At 48.5% G+C, this 15,490-nt stretch overlaps 2 protein-coding genes across 2 annotated transcripts; both read right to left on the minus strand.

Annotated features, from left to right (window-relative positions):
* On the minus strand, positions 1-5,420 carry LOC115325129. Its single transcript, XM_040215776.1, has 3 exons — positions 5,250-5,420; positions 4,994-5,146; positions 1-462 (listed from the first exon to the last, which is right to left on the minus strand). Exons 1-3 carry the CDS (start codon positions 5,418-5,420, stop codon positions 19-21), a joined length of 768 nt encoding a protein of 255 aa, XP_040071710.1. The 3' UTR covers positions 1-18.
* An 8,708-nt stretch (positions 5,421-14,128) lies between these two features.
* Positions 14,129-15,279, minus strand: LOC8026825 (peptidyl-prolyl cis-trans isomerase E). The gene has a single exon (XM_029994877.3). It carries the CDS (start codon positions 15,106-15,108, stop codon positions 14,230-14,232), a length of 879 nt encoding a protein of 292 aa, XP_029850737.2. The 5' UTR covers positions 15,109-15,279; the 3' UTR covers positions 14,129-14,229.
* Positions 15,280-15,490: the final 211 nt, after the last annotated feature.

Consider the following 15,490-nt stretch of genomic DNA (forward strand, 5'->3'; position numbering starts at 1 on the left):
CAAAGTATAACTATCCTGCTAGGATGGTAGTCCGCACACGTCCTTGTGGTTCCTAAGCGCGGTGCAGTACCACTCGAGTTCGCCGAGCATCTTGTTGATTCCCCTGGCGAACTCCTCGTCGAGCAGGGTGCCGTCCTCGGAAAGCGACTTTTGTATCTTGGCATTGACGCTACTAAAGGGCAGCGTGATCATGCCGAGCTGTCCCAGGAAACTCCGCAACTGCGCCGCAGCCACCAGGCCTGCCCCGTTGCCGACGCTGTAGGCGACCACGCCGCACGGCTTGTGGCGGTACGAATCTGGAGGGAACTGGTCCATAGCGCTGGCGAGGGTGGGGGAGATGCAGCGGTTGTACTCGGGGCAGAGTACCACATAGGCGTCGGCCGCTACCACGTGCTCGTGCAGCGCTGCCAGCCACTGCGGAAGCGTCTCGTCCGGGCCGTGGAAGTGGACCGGCTTCCGCACCTGCGGGGGACATCGGTGGCCGAGGTTGAGCGCACTGCAGCTCAGAACACGTGGAGCAAAAGCTTGCGCAGCAGGGCCCTATGGGGGAGGAGGAGCGACCGTGACGCCCCAAGCGGTTAACTTTAGAATTACACGGATGGGGACAACAAATACAGTGATTCAGCGCTCGGTCGACATATCCGAACGCGGCGTCAGCGTTCGGCTGGAGTTCGTGTTCTCCGGTGAGGGGGTGGAGGGGCTCTTTTGTTTCCACTCCGGCCTGCATGAACAATGCAGCATGCACGGTCCCAGCTCAGCACAAAAGCCGAAGTGGGTCAAGCTCGCATTCGCTTCGTCGATTGTATTTTTTTACATTAAACTGTGCCCCGCGCTCTATTAGCCACGAGAGCGAACACAAGCGTCGCTGCGGTCGCCGCGCCCTGATTGGGGGAGGTGTACCGTGACGTCAGGGGGAGGACTCCGCTCCGCGATCTCGCATCGGCTCGCTTCCCAACACCGGTTTCCTGGTTTGGCGTTGTGTGCCGCAGGCTGTTCGAGGAGCTGGACTTCGTTTACCCGGTGTACAAGACGTTGAGTTAGGCCGATATTGACGTACGATCCGTACATTTTATAAGCCTGTTTGTCCCTTTTACTTTTAAAATTAGGTTACAAATCCTGAAAGCTATCGGCGGAGGCAATTCCGCCGATGAACCTCCCCGTCCGTCCACACGACACAAGGCAATCTTGCGAGGGGTCGGTGAAGCGGTGGCGCAAGTGTTTCAGACGCTAGAATTCTGTTCCTTGCATGTTCATGATTTAGGACGATATTACATCCCGCTTTCAAGGCATTTGAAGTGGCATTTATATCATGGGCCTTTAATCGGTCGGCAAATTAGCTCGCGACCCCGACTTTGCGCTGCCACTCATGCATGCGCTGGTTCGCAAATGTTTTAAAGGCCCTGCGTCTGATGATCTTGGAAGTGCTCGTGGAACAGGGTTGTTTTACATAAATGTAGCTTCTTCGTGAATTAATTATATAGTTTATACACGTATGCAGGCATATTTTTTAGAAGATGCACAATTACTGGAAATCAGTTTGTATGGTAGCATTCAAAGACGGCCGAATTGCCCCCAGTTGCCTGTATGATATGTATTGAACTGCCCAAAATATGTACAGCAATAGTGCCGTAATTTAGAATGTTTATACTTTTTCCTGACCTTCTTTATTCCAGTCTTGGGTATTCGAAAAATACACCGTTTAGTCTGAATTGTCATTTCCAATTAAAAGAGACACTGCCGCAGGTCCCCAAAAGCTTCCTCAGCCTCCAAACTCCCTACAGCTGGACTATCTGACAACAGAGGAAAACAACAGTAAAAGCAAGCATTCGAACGTCTGTCCAGTTGTAGATCTACAACTTGATGCATCACTAGTAGCAGAAAATGTGGAACCTGTGAAGGGCGACAGTCTGCGTGAGAAAAGCTTCTGGTATTTGAGCTTCAGGACAATTTGATTTAAGTAAAATCTCAATTTAAGGGCTTAAGGGACTTAACGAGCTAGACACCTTCGCTTACGTTTGTTATACATTACTTGAGGGTTAATATAAACAAGTCCACAGATACCACCTGTGTAGTCCATTGAGATACGATCCAAATCCAGCAAAGGTCAAATGCGAGCATTAAATGTTCCTTTTTCTTTTTTACTTTGCTCCTGCACTTGGGCTGTCTTACTTGTGATTCTCTCCCCATGGCCCAGACTGTATTTAGCATGTTGCTCGAGCAGCATGCAGCTTTTCTGCTTCGGCGATCTTGTTTAAAAACAGATACAAAAAAAAAAAATAGTACACATAACCTGCCAATTCTTTCAGACTATCAGCAGCATTGATTGTGCGAGATCTAAATCTATAGTGAAGCTCCTGCAATTGTGGCCATATTTCTTTATTTTCATATACCAGCTGTGATTCATGCGTTGCCTGCCCTGTCAACAGTTTCGCCTGTAGCTACAGGCCACACCTCAATAAAGGCACATATGAAAATTTACACTTCCTACGAAAAACACGCAAAAAAGATTAAATACAAACGAGCGCGCCGACAGCTAGCGTCGTCAGCCTCCAGGCCGAGCGGGGCGAGTCGGGGAAAAATTCTCTCCTCGCCGTGGCGTCACCCCGGTTTGCCGTAAGGAGGCGCCACGCGAACTTCTCGGGGCTAATTGTAGAAGATGACATGGACATGCCCATAAGGCCTGTGGGCATGTGCACAGGCCTTGTGTTGAGTAAACACCGAGGTGTGGGGAAACAAACGGGTCAGATATCTCCCCGACACGCGGAGCGGCTCTGTTTACTAACACGGCCAGAAGGCCGTGCATGCGCGGAACCTATGTGGGCAAAAGCGGCGCGGCTCTCCGTGTTTTCGGCATTGCGTTGTGTGGCGTGCGCTCGTTCTTCCTGACAACGTATGTCGTATGCTATGCCCGACTATTTGAGCTCGCTACCCGAGCCTGAACGGCAGCGGTATCGAGGCAAACTGTGCGTGGACGGCGTTGCCTTCGACGATCCGTACTAGGGAGGCTGTAGTGAGGGTGGGCGCAACTCAAAACCTGGAGAGCGTTTGCAATTTAATGGCGGCGCCTGAGGGAGAGGATTCGAGAAAGGATATGTGCCAGTGTTGCCTGCACGAGAGCAGGCGCCCGCTCTGTTGCAGCTCTGTTGCTCCATGCGCCTTTCCTCCTCTCGCCTCCCATTGCAAGCAACGAGCGCCTTGGCGCAGCCTCTCTCGCTTCCTTCTCGCTCCGAGAATTGCAAACGTCGAGCGGAGAAAGCAAAGTTGCCAGACAAGCAGCAACGTTCAAGATGGCGGAATTTACCATTTTTCGCGTTAAAAAAATACTTAACCTATCGCAACAAAACTGGTGGCTATGGAAAAGTAATCATTTATACCTTGTGTAAATTATTTAAGCACCTTAATGGGCTGTTATGACCCGAGTTAGGAAAGAAAACGACCCTTTGCCCCATAGACTCCCAGCAAAATTTAGCAATTAAATGGCGTCCATGTCCCGTGATCGCCGATCTAGCAGTTGCACCCACCCTCACTTGAGCCTCCCTAATCCGTACGCCGCAAACAAGGCCTGCTGGACTTCCGGCGTGAAGTTTCTGCCACCGAAGTCGACGGCTCACGTCGTCGTTTATTTCGTTTTTTCGCCGAGCCAGTTCATGGCCGACACGGTACAGGCGTACAAGTCTCTCGAGGCCTGCGGTTACTTCGAGTCGGTTTCCGCACTGCCGGCGGGATCAGCACAGCAGACTGTGGGTCTGCGGAAGTGTATATATTAATTAAATACGCACAGCGTCTTCGAGTCAAGTTCTGATATTTTTCCTACCTTCATGACCACAAGGCATGACAAGCAGTAACGCTTTGTCCGTTTTGCAGTCTTGGATGTAACACTTTACAAGTAACGGCGTTACCAGGAACGCGTTACTTTTTTCAGTAACGTAGTCACCTACTCGTTACTTTTTCGACACAGAAACGGGTAACGTACTTCCGTTACTATTTCCTAAGTCTTAAAGAAATTACACTTTAATTTTTTCCGTGTTTTTAGGCGTCAAGCCATATGAATTTCTGAGTTTTCTGCGTTTTTCTTTGCGTTTTTTCGCGTGAGTATTTAGGTGAAACCGTAAAAAGAGATAAAGTAATAAGTTCAGTTTCTGCATGAACATAATGTTTATTGATATATGAGCTTATGCATACCTGTATCGTCAAAACAGTAAAACGTGTTAAATCATAATTTTAAAAGTAACGCAGAAGTATCGTGCGTTACTTTTTATCGGTAGCAGTAACGCGTTACCTTTATTATTAGAGAATGTAGCTTGGCAACGCGTACCTTTTATTTGCAAGTAACGAGTAACGTATTTCGGTACTTTTTTTTCGGTAAAGGCTACAACACTGCCGTTCTGTCGCCGATCCCCTTCTGCAGCACGGGCGTAGCGGGCCTCCGACGAGCGCTTGGCCGGTGCTTTGTGCGCGAACACCGTGGGAACACAATCTGGGTGGTCTCGATCAGACGACGGTTTCCCTGCACATAAGCAAGCCTCGGGACAGAGATTGAAATAGAAGCCGCACTTGCCCTGAAGAAAGTGCTTGCCGACCATTCTTTTTGATCCACGGATATTATCCACCTCCTGTGCCTTTCAGTCTGCTGAACACTTGTGGAAACTCACTCCGCTACATTTATCGTACCTTCCGGTAGGATTAACGGTAACACAACTTAGCTGCATGCTGATATGTAATGACGCCAATGCCAAACGCGTGCCCTTTTGCCCACACCACCCGGCTCCGGCGCGATCGCAGCGCCGCCGCAGCTCCGTGACGTCAAGCCCGCGTGTCGGTCCGACATGCGGTCGTGTATCACTACTGCATGGTGCACGTTTCAGGCTTCAGGCTAGTGGTCGTACATGAGCGGCTAAATTTATCATCTACAGTGGAGATACCAGATGCCCATTGAGGCTGACTAACTTACCGGTGTATAAACCTGCTGAGAACAATTCATTACTGTGCGCACCTGCAGCAGGTTCTGTTCCTCTTCTGGATCTATGATGATCACCTTGTGTCCTCTCTTCTGCAGCTGTCCCGCGACGTAGATCTTGAGGCGCTCGGCCATCCGGCCGACGCGAACACTGCCCACGAACAGGACCACCTTGGCGGGAGGTGCGGCCTCTGGACGGCGGCAGCAAGAAGGCGCAGAAGCCGATCTCTCCTCGGGCTGCTGACTGATGGACTCCGCATTGCGAGGATTACGGGATCCATCATTTCCCGGCAGAGGTTTTTCTCTTGTAGTCCTCCACGAAGTCCATCCACTCATTGTGATTATCGTTGTCGTTTCTGGAGGCTGTTGGCCTATTTTTGTTGTTGCTTCCGAATGTTTTCAGATTGCTGTCTTCGTCGTCTTTCGACTTCCAGAAAAGCATTTGCTGCTTGGCCAATCTCATATGTGCTCGCGCTGCAGAACCCTAGCAGGAGGTTCATTGCCTGCAGCGATTTTTGGCGCGTAAAGCTCTTCTCCGGCCCTTCCAAACGCCCGGCTGACCAGCAAAAGGAGCCTATTCGCCGTGAGAAGCACGCTATAGGGCGCTTCTGTTTTCTTTACCATGGGTATTGCACGTGCTACCCACGTGGTTATGTTTTAATTTTCATAGTGCATAGGAGCTGGGAATCCACAATTTGCAAAAAAGTTGCTGCGCATGCGCGAGCAGAGCGTGTTGCTAGCGCCCCCTGTTTGGTTGGAAAACAAATAGGCGTGCCGGCTATTCCTAGGCTGCGACAAAGGCGCGGAAGCGAAGACACCGTGAGCGAGGACGAAGAAAGCTCGCGAGTCGCTTTTGTTTGTCGATTTGCCGGCGCACTGTATTTCGTATAGTTGCGCGAATTACTTTTACAGTAAAAAAAAAACGTCAAGATTTTTGCAGCAGGCTGTATCCTGCTAAGATAGGTTTGAATAGCTGTCGTGAGGAGAAGGAACATGGACGGCTCACCATGGCAGCCGAACGAGCACTGACGGATCTGCAGCACACATTTTGTCACGGGTACGTCGTTTTTGTACGCTCCTGGGTGGAATTTTCCACACTATTCAATCTGGGTCTAGGGGCAACGCTTGGAACAGACCGCGTGCACGAACTTTACGCCCCACATGTATCAAGCCAAACCATGCATCGCGAAGCCTAGTTGTATTCAAACTACTTTCCAGCCTCGCACCCAAAATGTCGAAGTTTCCGGCGTTGCGCGACAGGCGGCGCGCACTATTTTGCAAATCGTGGATTTCATTTGTTTGCACCAGCAGAGGAAGTTGAACTACCCTCACTCTGAGTTGTGAAAAAAAAATCCAACCAGGTGGCGATACCCAAACTTCTCGCCGCGAATAGCACAGGTCTTGCTCCGCAAGAATGGCCGAGTTCGGAGCAACACCTACAACCCTTCGATGTCTTTTCGTTTTTCTTGCAAGTAGCGTCAAATGCGCCAGTTCACGAGGCCCGTGTCTCGAGCGGCCCTTGGAGCAAAATGCGGCGCAGCAATGAAATGAGCGGCCCTTGGAAGCGAATGGCGGTGGAGCATCGGCTCGTGGCACATCTCGCTTTTCCACAACAAAAGTTGGCGGTACTTGAAAGCGTGAATTTTATCAGGGACTTTAGCTTCACCTAAGGTCTTTTGATAAAATTCCCGCTTACAAGTACCTCCGACCATTGTTGTGGAAACGCGCGAGACACGTGCCATGGGCAGGCGCTCCGCCGTCTTTTGCTTTCCAAGGCCTCTCGAAACACGGGTCTCGTGCACTGGCACATTTCCCGCTATACTTCGTCTCACCTTAGTATGGACTATTGTTAGCCGCGCGTGCTAAAAGCGCGAGCTAGTCGCTTTGAATGAAGCCGCGGCGGCTGCACGAGCGCTCGTGCAGCAAGTGCTCTACTCAAGGCAGTCAAGGCTGGCCGCTCGCGCTAGCACAGGCTTCGCGGTTAGTCCATGCTAGGGTGAGACGAAGTATACATGCAAGAGAAACGCAAACACATTGAGGAGCTTTATCCACACCAAAAAGAAAAATGTGTGCACGTGGCCGAGCGGGATGTAAAGAGAAAAATAAACAAATCCCTGCCAAAGCTATAGACAATTGCAAGCATGGCGCCACAAGTGGTGCCCCATGCGTGCAAGCGCGTGCAACGCGCGGGTGAACGTAGCTTTCGCAAGCTCATAATCGCACGGGCGTGCCTGCTCGAGCAGAGACATGGCGGCGGGCAATCGCCCAGCTTGCAATCGTCTATAGACGCTTTGCAGCAGCTGTGCATGGGCGCCGCCATAACCGACCTCCAATTTTTGTTTCTTCTTATTACATTTACTTCACTTCATCATAACCACAGCAGGGCAGGTTATTGATATTTTAGGTTGCACTGCGTCCTTCTCCACAGCATTGGCCTCTGTGGAGGCTTGTCAACACTCGCTTCAGTGGTTCGGCGTATGGAAAAGACAAGAGAAGGTCAGCAATGGCGGCTGTAATTTTGCGCGTGTGTAAAGCGTATAGGACACGACCGGTGTTGCATCTGAACTCGAGTCTAAAGTGCAGGCGCGCCCTAACTTGGCAGGCTTTTTTTTTTCTTTTCAGTTTCAATACAAGCCGGCTTTTGTGATCTGCAGCTAAAGCCCCTCCATGTTTCAAAAGTAGCGCAATGTTCGTCGATGCACGAGGTACGTGCAACGTGCAGCCCTTGGGAAGATCATGGCGGCACAGCGCAGCACTAGAGCAGCACTAAGCTAGATTTCAGACGCCATGAATTTCCCAGAAGTAGCGCGCGGCACGTGCCTCGAGCTTTTTTATAATTAATGGCGCCACTTTTCCCAGAATAAAGGGGCTTTATCTGCAGCAAGGTAGGTGCAGCTCTGGTGATACGTTATTTTTACCGTTGCTTCCTTTATTATTATTTTTGTTTGCGTTGTTTTAGTAGCGAGATTTCAGCCTGCAAAATTATGCAAATCAGTAAATTTGCTTTCCTCAGGTACTGCTTGGGCACGGTAAGAAACACCGGGTTTGGCGTCAGCAGGACACACATAAAGCTTCTTGCGTCGTTATCAGAAAACTTTATTTAACCTCGTTTTTATATTTCGACTTGCTCGTTTTAAATATCAGCAACAAGCACAATTCCCGCAAAAAGTGCATTTTCACTGTCCACCCAGCAAACATTTTATTCACTGCGTGCCAGCAGGCCCACACTGCCCAAGCATGTGAGCAGACCCATAAAGGAAAAAAATTAGCTCGCGGTTATTTCCACCCAACGGCGGCGCAACTCGCGTAGCCTCATATTTTTTCAGCCTCTCCCGGTGAATGGAACAACCTAAAGAAAGCCCTGCGCGCCAAAAATTTCGGAGGTCATTATCGATTCAATCTAGAGATCCAGGACGCCTGTAGATGGCGCAGTCATCGAATCTGATTATAATGCACACCAAGAAACCCGCGCTATTCGCCGTATTGAATACTCGACCGGAAGTTCGTGGGTAAGTTCTAACGGATCAAGGTATTTCTGGAAGGTAGAAAGAACATCGGCCACCAAGGGTGGGGAAGGTGATACTGTTACTGTCAAGAAAACCCAAGTAGTCATCCACGTACAGAAACACATGCACTATTTTTGAACTGTCAAGGTTTTTCTGTAAGATTCTGTTGTGGAATGCCAGAAAGAAAGACCACAAAACCACAGAACAAGAGAACGCACTATAAGGCCTGTCATAGTGCCCTATATTCACAACCTGTCGCACAAGCTTAACAAGGTAGAGTCGACGTCGACATTGTTTTCTATGCTCCGCAAAAACTTTCCAGCCTATGCAAGCGGGTGAATGGTCCATCTATTCGACCAGAGTGCTGCAACAAAAATCACAAGACCAAGTTCGTTTCCTGTGCAGAAGGAGTGATATATTCTTTCCCTCTTACCTGTGGGAAGCGTTACGTTGGGCAGACGGGGCGCTGTCTTAACGATAGGCTTCGAGAATATAACAACAACGCCATTAACGCTAACTCAGGTCATCTGGGCATTCATTGCAGAGATTCTGGATGCTCCCCCCCTTCTAAAGCACAGTACTGGGACAAAGCAAGAACAAACTAACTAGAGAAATTATCGAAGCCGCTAGCATATACCTGCTAGATGGATCATGTGTTAGTACCCCGTCGAAGATTAGCTTATCCAAAAAAGAGTTAAGTTATTTAGGAAAACCTCCTTAGTAACTTTTACTGTAATAGGACTTGATCTTAATCTCTGTCATTTCTTTCTTTTTATTTTGTATTTTATTTTTCTTGACTCCTTTTTCTTCCTTGTCTTCTCTCCTTTCCTTTTCTTTTGCTGTTCTTCTTTGGTTAACTTTTATTTTCTTCTTTTTAGTGCATAAGAATAAAAGATAACGAAGATGTTTAATATATCCGAGACTTGACAGTCAGCGCTGCCTGAGTGTTGTTTCTTTGTGTGGATATGTTTTGATGGTGCGTTGTCTGTTGTGCGCTGTGAAGTATTAGCGCGCGGTGCATTATGGGACGCGTGACGTCACTGATGACGTAATCAGTGACGTCATCGGCATCGTCCCTGATGACGTCATCGGCATCCGCAGCGTCATCATCACTGATGACGTCATCGTCACGTGACCTCAAGGGGTCACGTGACCCTCGTGAGACAACGGCGACGCCGCTCGGAGGGAGAAGTAGCAGACAGGATGAGAAGGAGAAGGGAGGAGGGGTATACCATCCCCTCAGTACCCTTCCCCTCCTCCTCCTCAAGAGCTGCGCTCTAATCCGGCGTTACAGGGAGTTGTAAACGGCTTTCATTTTTTAAACCAAATTTACATTACAAAATGATTATGTACATTTTAATAGACCACGGTCGATCTATGGCTCTGGTCACGATAAGAAGATAGCATCATCTATCAATAAGTGCGCCAAACGACCCCCCCCCCCTTTTTCGAAAAAAAAAAAAGAGAATAGTTTTGTTTCTTTTTAAAGCGAAAATAAGTTATGCAACATTGTTTGACCAACTGAGTGCAACCCGAGTAACTACGAAATGTCCCCCCCCCCCCCCCCCCCAAATCAAAAGAAAAGTTTTTTCGTTTGTTTTTGCAGTGAAAATAAGTTGTGCATTGCTGGATGCTCATTTTCCGCTCAAATATAGCGCTTGCGGTCCAAACCAGACGCCGAAATTTCAGCTGTAACCGTTACTTTATTTAAAAGTTCTGCAATTTCTTGAAATTTTTAATAGGAAAATGGCGGCCAACGGAGCTCTCGAATGCACCAGTTACCGAAAACGGTCGTAACTTGACTCCATTAATTCCCATCGAAATTTTCAGAAAATCACTTGTAATTCTTGATTGAGATAATGGTATGTTCTAAAGTTTTGGCATCTGGTTTAGACCTCTAGAGCTACATTTTGTTGGAGAATGAGCATTCAGTGATGCATAGTAGTTTATTTCTGCAATTAAAAAAAAACACTTATTATTTTTTTTTTTTTTTTTTTGGGGGGGGGGGGGGTTTTGATGTATTATGGTGCAGTTTGGCACAAACGGTGCAGCAATGGCATCATCACTGCAATAAGATTCAATGGTACCAGTAATAAAAACAGTCTGCTTGCTTAAAGATGAGGAGCTTCACAACATCTCGATCTTCCTATTGGAAGAAAAAAAATAAATGATGCCACAAGGCTGGAGACCTTTCTTTGAGCTGCCAGAAACCACAAGGGGCCAGTCAGATTCCTTAGCATAGGGGACCCTGTCCCAATGGACAGTGCTGCAGCCACCTTTGTACCCCCATAATCTAGGGCTGGCCATAGGAAAGATCATGTCTCGTTACTATGGACAGCTCTGCTCTCCAGAAGTCATCTCATAATAACAAGTCAAGGTCAAGACCACAAATAATAAACAAACGTGACCACAAAAGCCTTCATGCTACTGTCTTTAGTCGCTTCCTCTTCACGCCTCACTTGCACTTTGTTGCAGTCAAGAAAAGAAGAACAAGCACCTCCTGCAAAACCCTCCACTTTAGGACGACGAACGCTGGCGAGGGGGTGGGTGAACTCATTTCCACCTCTGCTAAGGTGGAAAACTCTGCGAGAGGAGCTTGTCCTGCACACAGGCCTCCTTCTATGTGGAGAGGGAAGAGTCCTTATTATTATGCACAAGGAATACACATGACCTACAACTGTCCTTCACATCTGTCCTCCTTGGCCATAACACACATAGTGTATGAAGAGAATTGCAAGTGACCTACGTCCCTAGTAACCCCAAGACGTAGGAATATTAAAAAAGATGGACAGAACAATGAAGTCTCTACTATAGATACTTCATTCTTCTGTCCGTTTTTTTATTATTCCTATGTGTCGGGGTTACTATGAATGTCATTCACAAGCTCGTATGTGTTTTTTACATTTCTGCAAGTGATCCATTTGGCCACAGTCCCAAATAATTAAACCAATGTTCAGTGCCAAGGTCTTATCTTGGGAAGGGCAACCAAAAACAGACCATAATAAAGCCTTGGATGTCCTCTGTAACCCAAAAACTTCAGTAACATATATTTCTTTATATTCTCAGTTTGTTTCTGAAGAGACCCTTTCTGAAATTCAGTTTGGCCACTTAGACCACTATCAGTATCATCATCTGAAAATTGGCATATGTGCCGTACTAATGGCGGCCTCTTCTTCATCGATGAAGGAACAAGTTGAAGATACTCCTAAGCTGAGGATTCGAGGCCTATGCACTTAACACGTGAGCAAGATGCGAAGTAGGAATTTAATGGAAGAGCTGCATAAACATTCATTTCTAACTCGGGCCTAGTCAATTGGTTGGTAGCACACACTCGACTTCAAAGCCCCTTGATATGTAGAACTTTATTAAGGCGTCTATCTGGGTTGGCGCTTCGTTCTGACTGATTGCATCTCTGTGGTCATCGACACTGAAAGAGATGATTGAGAAGGAGATGCACAGTAAAGAGCACATTCTCGTTTGCCGTTGACTTGCGGTAGGGGCGGCGCCCGATGAAATACTGCATACTACACGTTCATAACCGCCTTTAGTACTTAAAAAGTTAAACCGCTGTTTCAGTAACCAGATGGCACTGAATTTCAGAAAAGGTCTATTAGCTGTCTATAGCCCAGACCACGGGTATCTATTATAATAATGAGGCCAAGCTGTATCGGGTCGGGTCGGCCCCCCAAAATTTTGTCCATATAATGTGCTGTCCCTATTTACGAGACACACCTGTAAAATGGCCACACAGACCTTAGAACTAAGATGTCCGTGACATGACCTTAAGACCACTATGGATGCTGCAACAATTTGAATGGAATTACCACTTTTTAATAAACCTTATTAGCACTGTTATGAACAAGTGATGGAGTGGATCTTCTTATGAATATGCCAGATATGTTAAAATATATATACAAGGGTGCTTGTAGATTTAACATTGTTATTTATGTATCACTTGAGATGATTTCTAATGGCTACATTTTGGTGATTGAAATTATTGATCCGATTACTTATCTGGAAAGTTTTGGGCTATGCTCTTAACACTCGCGTAACCACCTAAAGTCAGTGGCAGGGTTAGAATGGCGCGTCTTTTGAATGCCTGGACCTCCAGCCATTGCCTCCTCTATACTCACAAAGCCTGGCAGTTCGACGATGGAGCCATAGAGTGCCCGGTCGCAGAATTGCAGCACGAGGATCTGGTAGCAGAGAGCACCAAAGAGCCATTTCTTGGGGAACCTGGACGTCAGCGCACAGCTTTTGCAGCGGCGAGGACCCGAAACACACTCGTTCGCTCAGGAGAATTGTGTTTTGGCGTCTCGCCGCAGTGGGGCGCAAGTCACGTGGCTCTGCTCTCATCCGTTGTCTGCTACTCCACCTTTTCCATTTTGGCGGCCGCTTCTCGTGGCGATCTGCCAAGCTTTGTCAGTATATACATGCCTTGCACCTACATCATTAAAATTGCATGCTGGGAGGGCTGTCGCCATTATGCCATACCAAATCGTCATCGCTGCATAGGAAGTTCCCTGGAGTTGCCGTTAGTTTGCCTCGCTGAGCGAAGGTTTTGCTACATAGAATGGTTGCATGTGCGGTTATTAATTGTGCAAACAGGACTAAGAGCAACAAGCGTCGTGATCGTAACACCGTCAGTGATGCGACATTTTTCAAACTACCGAAGGTGATCTCCGCTCAGTGTCGGCGGACACACAAACTGTCAAAGATGCGAAGGAGCATGTGGTTTGCGAAAATTAACAGGGCCGACCTGGTCGCGAACGTGAACACACGTGTGCAGCGAGCACTTTGTTACAGGTAAGAAATGCTTTATGTAGTTCTCTGTTTTCAGAACGCGTTCACCCGGTTGCCGTCGCAAAATTGAATGTAAAACTCGGCACAGCATCGTCTGCTGCGCTGAGTTTCGCGAACGTGAGCGCGTCAGCGAATGGCATTTTTTTCTTTGTTTTACAGGAGCTCCTTCCAAGTTGTTAGATGACACGAACTCTGACTGGGCGTCGAGTTTGAAGCTCGGTTACACGGAAAAAGGAGATCGCTCAGCCTCGAGTCGCAGCGCTCGAGGCTGAACGAGTAACGTTAGGGAAAAAGGCAGCGTCGAATGTTGTGTCCACGCCGACACTAAGTTTGTAGGGATCCTCGCAATCGCAAAGTTCCACTTTCCTCGCGTATCTCGCTCTCGTAGGCCCAACGAGCTCGTCGAAGTAACCTTCGCAGAGCGACAACGTTTGCTCCTCTGGTGACGGCATATTTAGCCCGTAGGCGCTGCTAAAAATAGATTAAAACGATTTGATTACAAATTGTGTGAAAGAACAACAAACACACACAAAGAAAACCGCTACGCTCTCAAACTGCGTAAGCGCGTCACAGTCGGGCGAAACACGCCGTCGACTACGCTTTGTAGGTTCTCCGGTCCTCCGGTGGTATGGAGCAATGGCGATCGGCGGCGAGCATCGCGGCGTGACGTCAGGCGTAAGGCATGTATAGAAGGCTATGCTCCAGCACGTGCTCATTGCCTTCTCCCATGCTTTGACTACGCACGCTCCAAGTTCCAAGATGACAGAGTGTTGATGCTAGGAAGCTGACGCTAAAGGCAGGACAACTAAAAAATCTCCTTACCACTCAGATTTTGTCAGTGACTATAGTTAATTGAGGCGCGTTTATGTAACCACCTAAATGATTTTATAACACCACTCTCGTCTAATCCATCCTGATTTGTCTTTGATGTAACGGATCGAGAAGTTTGCACTGGCAAAGTCATCACGTTAGCTCGCCACTGTTCGAGATCTCCACCTTCTTGGACACCTTGCCCGAAGAAGAGCCGTACGCCTCTATTTTTTTTACCACTTCCATGCCGCTGATGACCTGCCCAAACACCACGTGCTTGCCGTCCAACCAATCCGTCTTGGCCGTGGTCAGGAAGAACTGGGAACTGTTGGTATTTGGTCCCGAGTTGGCCATAGACAGCATGCCGGGACCGGTGTGCTTCAGCTCGAAGTTCTCGTCGTCGAACTTCTTGCCGTAGATGGATCTGCCGCCGGTGCCGTTGTGGTTGGTGATGTCGCCGCCCTGGCACATGAAGCCCGGAATGATGCGGTGAAAGGTGCTCTTCTTGAAGCCAAAACCCTTTTCGTGTGTGCACAGACAGCGGAAGTTCTCGGCTGTCAGCGGTACCACGTCCTTGTAGAGCAGAATGCGGACTCGCCCGATCTCCTGTCCGTCCACGCTCACGTCGAAGTAGACCTGGGGGTTCGCCTTCGCCTTGTCCTCAGTCTCCGCAGTGGCGGCGCCTTCTTCGTCCTCGTTGAGAGTTTCGCCGGCGTGCTGCCGGAGCCAACTGTCCTCGGACCAGACGGCGCGCGTCGAGCCTTCCTTGATCTTCATCGGCTTGGCGACGTTTACGCGGATGGTTCGGCCGAACAGCTCGGAGTCGTTCATGTTGTCGATGGCGGCGACGGCGTCTTCGGCCTGCTCGAACTCGACGAAGGCGAAGCCACGGTGCTTCTCCGTCTCGTAGTCGAGCGGAATCTGCACGTCAACCACGTCGCCGAAAGGAATAAAGGCGGCGTGGAGGACCTTCTCGTCCACCTCTTCGGCGAGCCCGCCAACGTAAACGATACGCTTCGAGCTGCTCGCCATATCTGAGGGTGATGACTGAGCCGACTGAGCGGCGCTTACGGCTCACTTGGTGCTGAATAGGACCCGGAAACTTCCAACACTCAACAAATATCCCTTCTTTTTTTTCCACAGAAAGGAAAGCAGGATTAGCAGATGCAGCAAGAAAGCATGGAGGCAGCCATATTTAATAATGTGACTACTAGATCATTAATGCATAAAACCACTGATCTCTATGTCTATTTGCTGGATCGCGTTTGACCAGCTCCTCCTATAGACCGGAATGCGGTCACTGGCGGCCATCTTTAGGTAGAGTTATATCATCTCTAGCCATCATAGTAATATGGCGGACAGCGCAATGGCGGCAGGCTGCCATAAAAATAGCGGTAGATCTAGTACACTGTAC

This window comes from Ixodes scapularis, unplaced genomic scaffold (genome assembly GCF_016920785.2).
Source record: "Ixodes scapularis isolate PalLabHiFi unplaced genomic scaffold, ASM1692078v2 PGA_scaffold5__190_contigs__length_132052651, whole genome shotgun sequence".
Taxonomy (NCBI): domain Eukaryota; kingdom Metazoa; phylum Arthropoda; class Arachnida; order Ixodida; family Ixodidae; genus Ixodes; species Ixodes scapularis.

Coding starts and splice junctions, on each gene's coding strand:
- LOC115325129 (XM_040215776.1), bottom strand. CDS start 5,420: ATGAGATTGGCCAAGCAGCAAATGCTTTTCTGGAAGTCGAAAGACGAC. Junction 5,147..5,249: donor ACTACAAGAGAAAAACCTCT/GCCGGGAAATGA, acceptor CGCCGTCCAGAG/GCCGCACCTCCCGCCAAGGT. Junction 463..4,993: donor AGGAACAGAACCTGCTGCAG/GTGCGCACAGTA, acceptor TGTCCCCCGCAG/GTGCGGAAGCCGGTCCACTT.
- LOC8026825 (XM_029994877.3), bottom strand. CDS start 15,108: ATGGCGAGCAGCTCGAAGCGTATCGTTTACGTTGGCGGGCTCGCCGAA.